At 44.4% G+C, this 14,562-nt stretch overlaps 1 protein-coding gene across 19 annotated transcripts in view; it reads right to left on the bottom strand.

Moving 5' to 3' along the window:
- Positions 1–10,831: 10,831 nt before the first annotated feature.
- The window catches only part of CAMK2B (calcium/calmodulin dependent protein kinase II beta), a 183,030-nt gene continuing 179,299 nt past the window's right edge, over positions 10,832–14,562 (bottom strand). For all 19 annotated transcript variants that reach the window (XM_033172134.1, XM_033172140.1, XM_033172141.1 and 16 more), the window contains 4 exons: positions 14,417–14,492; positions 12,406–12,500; positions 11,633–11,867; positions 10,832–11,003 (listed from right to left, as the gene is read on the bottom strand). In XM_033172134.1, coding sequence (XP_033028025.1) covers positions 11,635–11,867; positions 12,406–12,500; positions 14,417–14,492 — 404 coding nt within the window. In that variant the 3' untranslated portion in view covers positions 10,832–11,003; positions 11,633–11,634. The remainder of the gene's footprint in view (positions 11,004–11,632; positions 11,868–12,405; positions 12,501–14,416; positions 14,493–14,562) is intronic.

The following is a 14,562-nucleotide window of genomic DNA, read 5'->3' as shown; positions in this document are numbered from 1 at the left end:
GGTGTCAATGCCTGATATTACAGATTTACCTCATTCTTGCCAGATCCTCCTGGGCCTTCCTGTGTGATTACCTGATCGGTTTAGATTTGCAGGGGGCTGTTCAGCTTTGGGCTATGTAGACCAATCCCTTGGAATACTTGAGAGTTGCTTTTTCTTCAGGATACTGATCTGTTTTTCTGTTCCCAGTGCTTGTTAATGCAGACAGCAGAAGTATAAGTTGTAGGAGCCTCCTGTCTCTGCCTTAGACTTGCACATTCATGTCAGTTATTACAGTTGGACAAAGAAGTCTAAAAGGGCATTTTAGATGTAAAACTAGAAAATAGGAGAGAAATAAATTGAGCCCCAGTCCCTTGCTCTGAGATAAGTGTCATCATTCTGTTTGCAGGTTTGCACCTGTAATTTAACATTGTGTCACCGGCAATTCTTAGGACAGAAATTCCTATAACTATAAAAAGGACACCCCAAGGAGAAACACAAGAGGGCAATATATTGGTCAGTAAAGGTGACATGGTGTGGGAATGTGCTTCAAATAATCTCTGTGGCATGGTAAAGGCAGTACATTATATTAGAGCAGGTTCTTGCCCTCAGGATCCCACCCTTGTTCCTCCCCTTGCTGAAATGAGACTTGACAGCAGCATTCTGTTGTAGCCAATATAATATATTGCCATGTTTGCTTGGTTTGGTGTGGGGTTTCTCCATCTCCAAAGGTGTCCAAAGGGCCCAAAAGTTTGGAGACTGCTGCATTAGAGTGGTAATCTGCTTTTAAATGGTCAATTTCTCAATCTGAAGTAGTAATGGGGATTGGGCTACTAGTGCCTTGGCACTAATGGTCCTTGCCCCTCCCATCTCTAGAATTCAAGTGTTACTTGTACAATATGTGCAGTTTCTCTTTGAGGCAAGAAAGAATGTCTGAAGATTCTCTCTTCTACTGAAGGTGAAGGCATCCAGTTTTTCTGTGGAGCAGTTTCTTTCCTTTGCTCCCAAGATTAATCCCATTCCTGTGCCTCTCTACCTGGGTCTGTTGTCAAGGTACACAATGCAGTAACCAAGCAGGTCTGATTCTGAACTCTACCTGGATGGGAGACCTCCTGGGAACATTATATATGCTGCTTTGACCACATGGGAGGAAACATATTTATGTGTTACTACAAATGAACTGGATGCTCTAATCTTTCATGATTGTATCAGTCCTGTTCGGTGGGCTTTCTTTGTGCCAAACTGTATTTCCAGGTGGTGTAAAGACATTTGGCGGTGGAGTGGGCTTGAATGAGAAGCTCAGGAACATGATAATGAGACAAAGTTGCACCAGTTGTTTTGTCCCTTTTTGTGGTTTTTTTTATTTGCAGTTTCCCGAGACAAAAACAAAGTCGGAATCATTTTTACACTTACAAGGCTCAGAAAGAAAAGACAGTGAAATGGCAAGAAAAAGAAAGGGAGAGTTTTAAGTCAGAAAGAGGAAAAGATCCACCAGCATTCATGGGACAGACTTAACAGCTCAGCTTTGCTTTTAGTTCTCATAGATATAGATATATATAGATTTTTTTTCTCTTTAAAGGTCATGCAAAAGAAAATACAACCCCCCTCCCCCAATCCAAAAATACCCCCAGCAACGCACTTAGTTCCATAGTAAACAAGGTGAACACCAAAGGGGAGGCGGCCCCGGTACATTAATGTTTTAATAATGAAACACCTGTTTCAACATGCGGCTTGTAATTTTTTTTTTCATATACATGGTTGTAGAGACACTTCTCAAGTTTGTCTTCCACAGAAATCGTACAAGCATTCTAGTACGTCCCCATATTTGAATTCTCGCTTTCCTTGCATGTTTAATCCAGTACCCACCTCCCTGTTTCCAACCCCTCCCCTGGAAAAGAAATGCAGAAATAAAGGTGCTCTGAGAGAAAGGCAATTCAGCCAGAATGTGTTGGCTCTAAATGTTATCTCCTCCCTGGTTTAAGCTGGATGTTCCTGTCTTGGAAGCACTATCTCCTCAGGTGGGTATGCAAAGGTGGGGGGTGAAGATGAGCCACCTTAAGCTTAGATTGTGAATATGAATTTGGAAGAGAAACACATTTTTGACCTAAACCCTAGTAGTCTGCATTCTGTTCTTAGCATCCCCTGCCCTGGGCAGAGAGGACACAACTGGGTTGGGGAGGGGAAGATGCAAGGGAACATTGTCTCCTAAGCCTCATCTAGAAATAGGAGCATTATTTAACACTTCCTGCATTCCTGAGCTCCTCTGAACTCTTCTCTGGTGGGTAGGGTGGTGCAGTGCAAAGCCCAGTCCTGAGACGGCAGGAGTAAGAGATCTAAACCTCTTAGTATAAAGTGCTTTCAATGCTGTGTCAGTGCTGGTGGGACAGCTCCCCCTCCCACCGCTGCCCATTCCCTCTTCTCCCCCCCCTCTCCCCCCTTCAATTCTCCCACCCCTGCTCAGTCATTCTGTCTTGGTCCAGTTGCCCTTACATTCAATAGCCATACGAAGTCCTGCATGAAGTGATGGGGATGGCCTTGTAGGAGGGCCTGGACAAAGGCCACGCTCGAATGCCATAGAAGTTCTTGCCACCCAAGACAGAATCCACTGCGTTTCTAAGTCGCTGAGGAGTTTTCCACTCCCTCCTACCTCTTAGCAATGGAATGAATCAATGATCCTTGCTTCACTACTTCATAATCATAGCAGATATCCTGGAAGACATCTAAGTCTATCAACTGTACAAGGCATCCTGGGCCCTCAATAGCAGTACTATATAGGACTGTGTCTATTGATCTCAAGCAGCTTGTCAGATTTGGCCTAGTAGGTCCAGAGGGATCGAGAAACAAATGTGCAAAGACAGTTCATTACATAAAAGGTTTGCATGACCTTTGTCTAACCACTGAACCACAGCCTAGCCACAAGGCACTATGCTTTAAACACCTCCTTATTTCCAAGTGAAGATTATGGCTCCTTGCCCTTACAACTGAAGCTTGCAGCGCCTTATGTGCAGCTGTTTATTAGGCTCTGAATCCTGGACTCAAGGTGTTTTCTATCAGTATGTGCAAAATTGCAAAGGCCAGCAGGGGGACATTCCTGCCATCATGCTGTCTGAGATCTCTTTTGAGGACTTTTAAAAACAAGTTTGCTTATTCTGGAAAGCTCTGAGATGATTCTGCATTGCATGCACATCGCACGGTTCGTGCCTTCCACAGACGTTTACTTTCTTAAGAATGTCTGAAAACAGGCATGCAATAGGTGACATTCTCTTAAAGTGCATATCATTGTCTTTGCTGAGAAAACTAGGTGTGCCATAGTTCGTTCTTTCCTTTTGGGGATGCAGATTACGTATGGACTGAACACAGCAATAGAATAGAGAATTAAGTTTTGTGCTAACGAGAGGTACTGACTCTACAACATTTAGATCAGTGAAACGTGCCAAGCATAGATATGAATAATAAGAAGGGAGGTGCTGGAGATTTAAGCTGAGAGTGGTACCAGAGTGGTACCCTGGAGATTAAACAGAGTGGCATTTTGTGGCAGGAGGGTGGGAATGCTAAGCGTCATCCTCCCAGGTGATAGGCAGGTTTCATTGAACTCGGTACTTTTGTACACCACCCATGATCAGTCAGGTGCAGTAAGGTTGTCAGAAAAGTTGGGATGCAAGCATAAAATAAGCACAGCTGAGCATTGTAGAAATGGCACAAATCCAACCCCTTATAACATGCACATGGACTAGCAATAGGCTCTGACTTCCAAGTACTGTTTGCTAGAGGTGATTGCAAGCTTCACCACACAATCCTAGCTCTACTGGTGTTTTCTACACAATTGTACACCTCAGCTTCCCTTTCCAGGGGAAAACAGCCTTCTACCATAGAAATGTTTGCATCTTATGCATTTTTACTGCAGTCGACAAAAAAAAACACACTTATTTTCCTTATCCAATAGGCTCTAGTTCCAATAGCTCACTGCCAGCTGGGTAAAAAACGGAATTCTTATTAAGCTCACAGCTACTTGCCAAGTACTGAGGTGTGGAACTTGAGTTCCTCCTAAATGTAACCTGAAATTTTATCTACAGTGCAGAGCAGTGCCAACGAGGTCTTGTATTCTAAAGGGTTTAAATGTCTCATCTTAGGCTCCTGTACTTTTTAAAAGTCATGTAGAAGAGGCAGGTGTACCTTGCATGACACACTACACCTGTTGAAAATTCCTTCACCTACACAACTGTGAAAAGACACCAAAACCCCCCATCTTCTTTTGCACATGGCAACCCTATTTGATCTTCCTTCTCATGGTGTGTGCAATTAAGCCAGCTTCAACACATGAGCCACTCTGACTCCAGATGTCATGAAGGGGGGCTTCAATTTATGCAGAACTCTGCATATTGCACTGGGCTCCAAGTGGAATGCACAGCAAATCCCTCTTGCAGACTCTGGCATGTTTATCCATAGAAATTGAAAGCACAGAGAAATGCATTCTACAACAAGTCATCTATATTCCATTATCTACTATTGCAAAGGACATATTCAAATTACAACAGCACGCTGTCAGGTGAATAAAACTGAGGAAGGGTAATTGGGCACGAGCTGCGCTTAAGTGGCAGTTTATGTGGAATGAAAATATAGACCAGCCCAGGTTTCTTAATTTGTATGTCATGCATCAGTTTTCAGTACTCCATTCAAGAAAAGATTGATCAGCCAACACTGGAAGCGCATTGGAGGTCTTCTCAATCTACAACCTTTAGATACAAAGTGAGGCCAAGCTTGCTGGTACATTTGAAACTGTTTACACACACAAAAGGAGAAGCTTGCTTTTCTTACAAGTTGCTTACATTTTCTCTCAGTTTCTAGCAACTGACTGGTTGCTGGTGTGTGCGTGGAGTTATCAGAGGGGAGGATGATTTGATGGGTAGACGTGGCACAGGGCATTCATAGCACTCCCTTAGCGCCCCCTGGTGACCACTTCCATCTAAAGAACAAGCAGGGCTGCTTCATAGTGAAAAAATATCCTGGTTCAGATGCAACAGGAAACCATGACTTCCTGTCAATAAGAATGTGCTGTGGCAAGCCTCATGCTCATACACTCCTCCTCAAGGAACTGTGGTTTCTTCTGAGGCTAGATGAAACCAGAATCAAACTATGGTTCGGTTTCCTATTTTTTTAAAATATAAATCTAGCCAGTTAGAATCAACAAGGATCCCCAAGCGTGACATAACAACAGCAACAACAGACCTAGCGGGTTCAAAAGGAAACCTAGCAGCTGTCACACTTCTCTCGAGCACAGGGGAGAGGGAGCCAAAGCCCCCAAGTCTCACCGCATTGCATTTGCATAATGGAAATCACCGAGTTCCCATTTTGTCTAAACCAGGTCACTGTGCAGTACATGCCGAGGACATCCTGCAGTGTTGCACCCTTCCCCTTGTGCCACACACAATTAGCTTCTCAGTATCCTGTGCAACAGAGCCTTAGTATCCTGGCATTCCCTCCTTGGTTTTGCTGTGCAACTATCATGAGATATCAGCCCTGACAATCCTGCTTAATAGCAAGATTCTTCCACTCCTTTGTATAGTCCTTTTTGACCCTGGCTACATGCTGTTGACCTAACTCCTTTGCTCCTAAGCAATGTTAAGATATATAAGTTCCTTATTCAGGAGAGAATCCTGAAACCCATTCCACAGGGGGCTTCACTTAAAATGAGCAGAGTTTTCCTGGTCCTTCTGGGAAGGGGTTTTAGGCGTGGAACTTTACTGTCTATTCATTTGAAAGCTGGGTTGGGGTGGGGAGCTAAAATGCAGCAATCTGATAAAATGACGTATCAGTATAAAATAGAATATATTCCCAAGTATGAGGAAGCTATAGGCTCTAAGTGAAGTGCACAGAACATTACTGTTGAATTAAGTGCTGTGCGGCCTTTTCTTTTAAATTGAAGTGTACAATTCTTAATTTTGTTGAGTTCAGCTTGAGGTTTACAACTGCAGGCATCGTCAGCATATTAAGTTGATTTGTGAATGTGCACTCGAGCTGCATTGGAAACACAGGTTTGATGGTTTGATGGTCAAGTATTGATGGTCAAGTAAGGTAGTGTAATATGAATGAGAATACATTTTTGAGGGCCCAGCTAGATATTATGGGATGCTGTGGTGCAACCACCAACCCCCACCATTCTGTGTGAGGTGCTGATAACATCTACTTTCAGAAAGGCATAGCATCATTGCAGTGTTCCCCAGCCCTTGACAAACAGCAAAATGGAATCAGGAGAGGGAGAACACTCTGACCTAGTTAGATGCTACTGGAAAGATTTGTGGAGAAGACACAAATTGGTCATCTTTAGTTTGGTGTCTTTGAGAGTGTTGGATGGAAGATGATTTAGATATGCCTGATAATTGAGCACTTCTTTTATTCTTGCCGTGACACTTCGAAAGACACGCCGCAGGAAGCTTTCAGCAGTAATGCACCTGCATTAAGGTTGCTTCTAGCAGGAAGACTGGCTCCTTTGCATGAGAGGACTACCCCATTCATTGCCAAAGTAGCAATCTTCTTATTGCAAACTGTGGTTGAAAGAGGAATTTGAACTCCCAGTCCCTGGCTTAACACTGGCTCCTGCCAAGTAAAACACGGATATGGTCTTGGTGGTGGAGCCAACAGACTGCTTGATGAGGAAGCTTTTCCAAAGAAAATTGTCTGACATTGACTCAAGAATTATCAATCAGGTGTAGGATGGTAATAATGGAAGACTAATTTGTGCTGACCTGCTTGTCCCAAAGCTCTTCAGAGCTTCCAACTACTGCATCTATTTATAAAGAGTCCACTAAAACATAGTTTGTGCCCATACAGAGATTATCTGCATGTAGGAATCAAAAGAGAGCTGTTAATGATATTTACGAGATGGGGTGATTCCTAAGCACTAAAATTGGATTAATCAACCTCATTTTACCACCACTTCACAATTATATACCCAATAGTTTATAAAAAATACTAGTGATAGGAAATCTGTAAATTCCTTTTGGCAACTAGTTTTGCTGCCCATTGATTCACATGAGCAGAATATTGGTTGTGCACCCATGTTAGTGTGAAAGCCTTTCCTCTAACTGTAGCTAATGGAAATGCAATAATGGCAAGCAGGGCTTTTTTTTTCAGGTGGAACTCTGCTCCTGCACCTCTCACGAAGGAGGTGTTCACCATGAGTTCCGGCACCTCTTTTTGTGGAAAAATAGCATCGATGGCAAGGCATGAGAGTCTGATCTTTAACCTGTTCTAAAAATCCAAAATGCTGCGTCTTCCCCTACCTTATTGTGCAATGCTTCCAGCTGCTGAGGTCAACACTGGTGGGAGGGAAATGGGAAGCACAGCAAGGAGTATCGCCCTGAAAATGCACTCCTATTGTCAGCATGTACAGCAACCATTGTTGCTTTAGCATGAAGGTAAGCCCAGCCTCCTGTGCTGACATGCTTATTTAGCTGGGTGAGCAATGATCTGAATGGATCACAATGTGTGATTTCTGGGTGGTTGATGCCCTGATTCAGAGCTACAAACCCATTGAAAGGATAGCGAAGGCAACCTTGGGCTAAAGCTGTTTCTGCACCAGCACCACATTTCATTTCCCTATCTCTACTGACCTTCATGCTCGTCCCATATCCATAAGTGTTTCCTCCTCTTTGGGTTTTTAAAAAAAACAACACGAAGCCCACAATAATGCTGAAATTGCACAATTTAAACATTCTGAGATAAATTCACCTAAGAAACTGATGCCTGTGAAACGTCAGATGATGGCTTGCTGACTGGGAGACTGCAAAAATTGTCATGCTTCAATAATCAACTGAAGAAAATTCACTTTTGAAATTTCTATCCTTTGGCTGTCCAAACACAGCCAGCAAATCTTGCAATTGCATTTCACTAGGTACAGCCACCCTTTCCAGAAGCAGGAATGCCTTCCCAACATGACTGAACTGAGAATGCCTGCCAGTAGGTCCCATGCCATCCAAGCCTGCAAATCTTTAGGAATCGCAGCCCTGCTTTAGCAATGCCAACAAGTCCCTTTAGAGACGAGATACAAGCTGTGTAGAGGGCAACCTTTTGCACCCAAGGACATTGCTCCTGCTCTTATATGTATACCCAATTAAAGGCTTCCAAACTTTGCAAACCTTGAATGAGAGGCGGTGTGTTCTAGCAATTAAAACTCTACACTTTGGAAAGATCCACCTGGGTAGCTGCTGCACAGCCCTGTTTTTTTTCTATTCTATGTTAGCACCCTCTCTGCAGCATTTGGTAAGACCCTTCAATGGGGAACAGGCTGAGTTACTAAATGCAGCAATCTCTGCAGCAGCAGCAACAATAAAGAACTGTTTCACCACCTCCAAAGCCTCATCTAGATATACGCCCGACAACTGAGGAAACTCTTTTTAGAGTAGATATGGAGACACCCCATTGGGTTGAGGTGAATCAAGGCCAGGTGGGAAGTGGCACAAGTAAGATCCAAGATGGCAAAAGAGCCCTTCTCAGATTATTTCACTATAATACAAGTTTTCTCTTTCTGGGCAAAATTTTCAGACCTTCCCACTACAGCCAGAACAGCAGCATGAGATTCTTCCTCACCCCTTTCACAAGCAGCCATATTACCTGCAATTTATCTAACCAGCAGCATACTACAAAAGAAGAGTGCCAAGAAGACATGACAGCTCTTGATTTGACATGGTGGCAGAGGGAGGTGTGGATTTCTAAAGCACCTAGTACCACTGCCTAATTTTAAACATGGTGCTTTTGCCCCGTCCCCCGCCACAAGTCCTCGTATCATTATTCCCTACCCCAATGTTTAAAATCTTTTCTTGCATCTCCTCACCCCAATACACTGGTTCTGGAGAGATGACTGGGCGATCCCTTAACTGAAACCAACAATGCTACTTTGCTGGCTGGTCAGAATCCACCCTGCAATCAGTGGTTTGCTTGACGACTCCATACCTATCCAAATATGCTTATGGCATGCTGAGCAGAGGCAGGAGGAGGAGTAAGTGGGAAACCGCCCAATTTCACAGCCTCCAAAACTTGTTCCTTGTAGCTTCGGCCAAGGCCAACGATGTAACCCACCCCAATCTATCAACCAAAGGCAGGAGCAGCGTTTGGGCAGTGAGGTGCTGAACGGGGTATGTGCCTGTCTCCTTTGTGAATATGAAAGGGGGCAGGAGGGAGGGGGCCAATAAGAGGAGGGGAACTTCTTTAAGAACAAACATCCCTGTACTTCATACATCACCCAGCTCTCTCGGCAAATGTCAGCTACCTGCCACAGCAGAGGACAGTTGTTTGTACCTTGCTTTTTTGCTGGGGTTGGGGGGGGGGGGAAACCTAACGGAGCTGTGGTTGGTAATGGATGCAGCTCCACAGCATTTTGCTTGCACTGACCCATAAAGAGACAGCAACTCCATTCCCTTCTTCCTCCACTAGGGCTTGGTCCATTCAGAGCATCACCCGCTCCCCCTTTGGCTTGGCTTGTTTAGGGCTGCCTGCAGTCAGCTCCAGAAGCTGCCTGAAGTGGTTTCCTCTCTCCTGCTAGAGGAATTTGCACAGAGTTTGTTGCCAGGAGGCTCTTGCTCTCGGTGAGTGAGCTGGAAGGAGCGAGGGAATGGCCAAGTGCAAGCTTAGCTGACCAGCCCTCCTCCTCCACAGCTGATGAAAACTTGAGAAGTGATCCGCAAAGGCAGCAAACCAGCCCTTTTGTGTTTGTTTTTCTTCTTTGAAATCAACACAAAGGAAAAACACAGAGGAGAAAGCTGGGCTGGACTTTCAGAAAGCAAAAGCCGACAAAATGCCTTCCAAGGAGGTACCTACTGCTCCCTTCTGTTGGGCGGGGAGTCCAATTTTGAGAACTGTTAAGAGGATGAGGTTCAGCGGTGTCAACCTTCCTCCTCCCCAGCTCTCCTAATCTAACTGTCACGACTGTCCCAGCCAGCCCCATTAATCTGGGGCGGCCTTCCCCACCGTAAGCAAGCCATGGCATGGGCACAGGCACGACGACACAACTGTTGGTAGCCCTTTGGCAAGAGGTCAAGGTCGGGGATGCTTGGAAAATGTGAGTGCCAATGAGAATCCAGACATTCAAAAAAACCTGCAAGTGAGACCTCTTTATATCTCTAAGGCTATGTTACCCTTTGCGTGAAGAACCCGTCAGCCTGGCCATAGCCAACTGCCACCAGGTGATCGCTGGCTCTGGGTTAGCATGGGAGGGGCCCAGAAAACAAAGCCCCACCCCCACCCCCACAAGGGTCACCTTCTAGCCAAAAGAAGAACAAAATAAATAAAGAGTCTGAATAATTATAATCATCATCATCATCATAATCCACAACCACAGCTAGAGGAGAAAAGAAACGGTCAGCCCGAGAGCTCAGAAAGAGCATCCTCCGCAAAAACAAACGGTAACACAGGTCACAGACTTCCAAGCGCGAACACGACCACTGGAGAAGGCCCATGCTTTGGCAGAGAATGCAAATACTGTAAAAGTGTTTTTTTTCTGGGTTTTTTGTTTTTTTTAATATATATATATTTATATATATTTCACCTAACAAACTAACACCGTTCAACACTGGGGTCGACACAGGGAGGTGGAGCCTTTTTTGTTTTGTTGTTTGTTTGAAGTTGAGACATTTTTCATTGCAACACCTGGTCACCTGAACAGCTGGACGGACGGACACAAAGAAATGGAGTTGGTGGGGATTCGGGAGGTGCGGTGTGGCCACGCTGCGAGTTGGACAGCTGGGTTGGTTCGGCTGGGTTTGCTGATTTATTTATTTAGAATCAAGTCTGGTTGGATTTTTTCTTTTTTCTTTTTATATATATATATATTTTTCCTTTTTTTAGATTAGGGTTTTCTGGGTTTTTTCTGCAAACACAGGCACTGGAAATGAAAGAGGAGAGGATGGGGAACGGGGGGGGGGGGAGGGGGACACGAGCATGCGGGCACGTGCTTGTCACCGCTGTTCCCGGCTAGCGGCTCAGCTCAAATCACCGTCTCCTTCGAGATGAAACCAGAATATCCAGCATTAGCTCTGAAAGACACAAGTAGGTAGAGAGATGCTGTGAGAGATTATTCCCCCTCTGCAGGCCATACCACTTCCGAGCCTGACTCTGGGCCTTCCTTTAGTACTCTGGCCTGGCTTAAACGTGTTGTTGATCCTGCTTCTTGCTTCACTGAATGAAAAATAAAAGGGAAAGGTTTATGTGTGTGCAGATCTCTTGACATTTGTGCATCTGGAATGTAGTCTGTTGTACAGAACCATCTTCAAATATCTCAAGGGCTGCCCCACGAAAGATGGAGCAAAGTTCTTTTTTGCTGCTCCATAGGGTAGGACTCAAACCAATGGATTCAAGTTACAAGAAAAGAGATTCTGACTTTCTGATGGTAAGAGCCGTTCGACAGTGCGACTGACTCCCTTGGGAGGTGGCGCATTCTCCTTCCCTGGAGGTTTCTAAGCAGAGGTTGGATGGCCACCTGTCATGGATACATTAGCTGAGATTCCTGCATTGCAGCAGTTTGGACTAGATGACCCTAGAGGCTACCTTCCAACTCTATGATTCTAACCACCTCACCACCTAGTTTAGCCTCTGTCCTCACCACTGAGAGTCACCTCCTGAAAAGCACTGGCAATGCCCCCCTCCATCTTTGCCTTGGTCTTACCTTCACTGGAGTGGTGCCACAGGTGCTCCCGAGCAGTGGAAGTGGACATTCTGCCACTTGCCATCGCGGCGGTGCCAGACGCGGGTCTCCTCCGACTGGCAAGTGCGAGGGCGGCCCTGCCCATCAATGTACTGCGTCAGGCGGATGTAGGCAATGCAGGCTGCATCTTCCCCAATGACGTGCACGTGAGGGTTCAGGATGGTTGTGTGAATGGGCTTGTTGTTCTTAGATAACACTGGAAGAGCAGGAACAGGAAACTAGAGTGAGTTTGTGGGGATGTGCTTGTCGCAGATGGCCGGATGCTCATGCTTACAGTTACTTTCCTTCCCCTATGCTCTTGTGCACTAACAGACGAAGTGAGTAACCCTGACTTGCGTTAAATAAGAACAACGCTGTCACTTCTGTTTGCACTGGAGTGACAGAGAACTTCAATTGATTGTGCAAACCTGAAGTTCCAGTATGCCCTTGAATCCCTCCTGCAAAATAGTGACAGTCTGGATTCACCCTTTGATGAAGAGCGGGTTATAAACTTCCTCTATAAATAAACAAATAATCAAGCAAGCACTCATATGCCACCTGTCCCCACAACCAATATAAGCTGGTTGAAGGGAAAAGTAAAGAAGTAGGAACCTTTCAAGGACAAAGGAGCTGCCAAATGTCAGTCCTCATGCAGTTCTGTTCCTGAGTTGGGAAGAGAAGTGGCGGAAAACTCCTGTCAGTGGACAGGAAGACTTTCTCCCTCCCATATCTTACATGCAACAAGATATACTTACAGTTTTCAAAATAAAATCTGTGGAAGTCCATCCCTTCAACAAGGTTGCCCAAGGCTTCTGGTTCGAATGAAGTTAGGCCTGGATCACATATTTTTCTAGACAGGCAGGAAACATAGAGAGATGCCTTACTAGCAGTGCCACATGGAGGCATAAGACTGCCAGTGGAGGATAAGGTTATCAGCCCTTAAGTCGTCTGTATGACTTGAGGGTCGATTTCAAAAAATTCCGCTGGAAAAAAATTGTTATGTCCCTGTGGAAATGGCAGTATTGAGTCAGTGGCTTGTGTGCTTCTGGCTTGCGCTCTCTATTTGAGGAGCAAGTTTATTACCCCTCTACTATTGTCCATGCTGGGTCGCGCAACCATTGCTACTGTGTCCTTTCTTCTAGCAGATCAAGAAGATCAGGTGATAGCAAAAACTGCAAGGTTTTTAGTAGGGGCAGTTAGAATAAGATCTATTATTTGATTATTGAAATAAACCCCAAAAAAGTATTTTCCAGTGTTAAGTTTTTACCTCTATCTTCAGTACATTTTATTTTATTTTATTGCTATGGGTAGTGGCTGATGCAAATAAACATTCTTCTGATTCTGACAAGGTTGTCAGTGGCTAAGAGCCAATATGGCTATGTTCTACCTTTATGTTCAGGGCTGGTCTAAAGGCCTATATACCCAGAAATCTCTTTCATTTTCCATCAAAGCTCAGGAAGGCTGAGCTATTGTGTTCCACAGAATGCATCTACCAAGAGAGGAAAAGATCTATCTAACTGAGAAGGGAGTTGGATAAATGAATAAATATCCAAAATAAACAAGTAAATATGATCCAATAAACTGCTGGGCTACATCATCTCAAGAAACTGATTATGAATGTCAAACTGTGCTTCTCTGACAGTAAAAGAGGTGCTGCTGAGTTGCTCTTTGCTCATATGATTGTAGCTCAAGAACTTTGGAAGCGGTGGCTAAATTGTGCCTTTAAATTGGGTCCACTCAAACCTGAACCGATTTTATCAATGTGCAGAAAGGGACCAATCTAAGTGACTCGTGATACTCAAACTCAAATTAGGAAAAGTCAAAAGCCCAACAAGGAATAATCAAGAGAGTTTTACAAACATTAACTCCTATGTAGATGAGACTGTTTGGCTATACCAGCCACAGAGTGGCTCAGCGAGGCAGGTATAAAGGCAATTGTGAGGGAGGTAAAAAAAGAAGAAGTCAGTAATTAAAATGAAATTTGTTGGAGAGTGTCCTCATTAAAAACTCTGTGGGGGTTCAAGGATATGGGCTAAAGTCACACGAGGCCACCACCTTGCTGAAGCTAAGCAAATCCGGGTTTGGTCAGTGCCTGGATGGGGGAGACTGCCTGGGGACCCACATGTAGCACAGCTCCTTTTAGAATGTAAAATAAATGAGACTATTGAAAGCATTGCTGGTTGACACAGTGAGCTAATGGCTAATCATATTTCTGAATGACAAGAGTGAGAGGAACATATCCCTCAGGACAAGCTCAACTGCCATGTTTCAGAGCAAGTGCAATGTTCTCAAATGTGTTTCCTATGGCTATTGGGTAATGCATGGGAGAACCTCACCTTAAAATCTACAGCTACCTTTATTTTTCACGAAGAAGACAGACCTGTTTAAAAACTAGCCGGCAAACTTTTTTTAAAAATTCCTTGTGGGGGCATGAAAGATATGGCACTTCCTCCTGTGGCAACATTTGGAAGTCCACAGGTAGCTCTGGGATAGCACAGGTGGTAGAGATTTAATCTCAGGGTTGTGAGTTCAAGCATCACATTCCTGCAATGCAGGAGGTTCGACTAGATGTTCCTAGAGGCCCCTTCCAACTTTATGATTCTATGATTCTAGGTTCCCCCACTCTTGATTTAAAATAACAAGTGACATAGTGACCAAACTAAATCTGCAGATGAAGGGCACTCTATACATTAATAAATGCAAATACATGTAAAACTGGGTTTTGAGCCCAGTATTTTAGCGAGACCAAACATCCCATCTACTTACGCATATGCCTCAAAGTCCCCATTGTTCACAGCCTCAATCAGCTGCTCTGTAATCTTTATGATTTCCTGCTTGCGGGCTACAAGTGGATGAAATATCCAAAGGGAGGGAGAGAGAGAGAGGAGAAGGAAGGAAGAAGATACATACAC

The sequence above is a fragment of the Lacerta agilis genome, chromosome 15, assembly GCF_009819535.1.
Source record: "Lacerta agilis isolate rLacAgi1 chromosome 15, rLacAgi1.pri, whole genome shotgun sequence".
In the NCBI taxonomy this organism is placed as follows: domain Eukaryota; kingdom Metazoa; phylum Chordata; class Lepidosauria; order Squamata; family Lacertidae; genus Lacerta; species Lacerta agilis.
The sequence above is the reverse complement of the archived record's forward strand: the minus strand, read 5'-3'. Positions and strand labels throughout refer to the sequence as shown.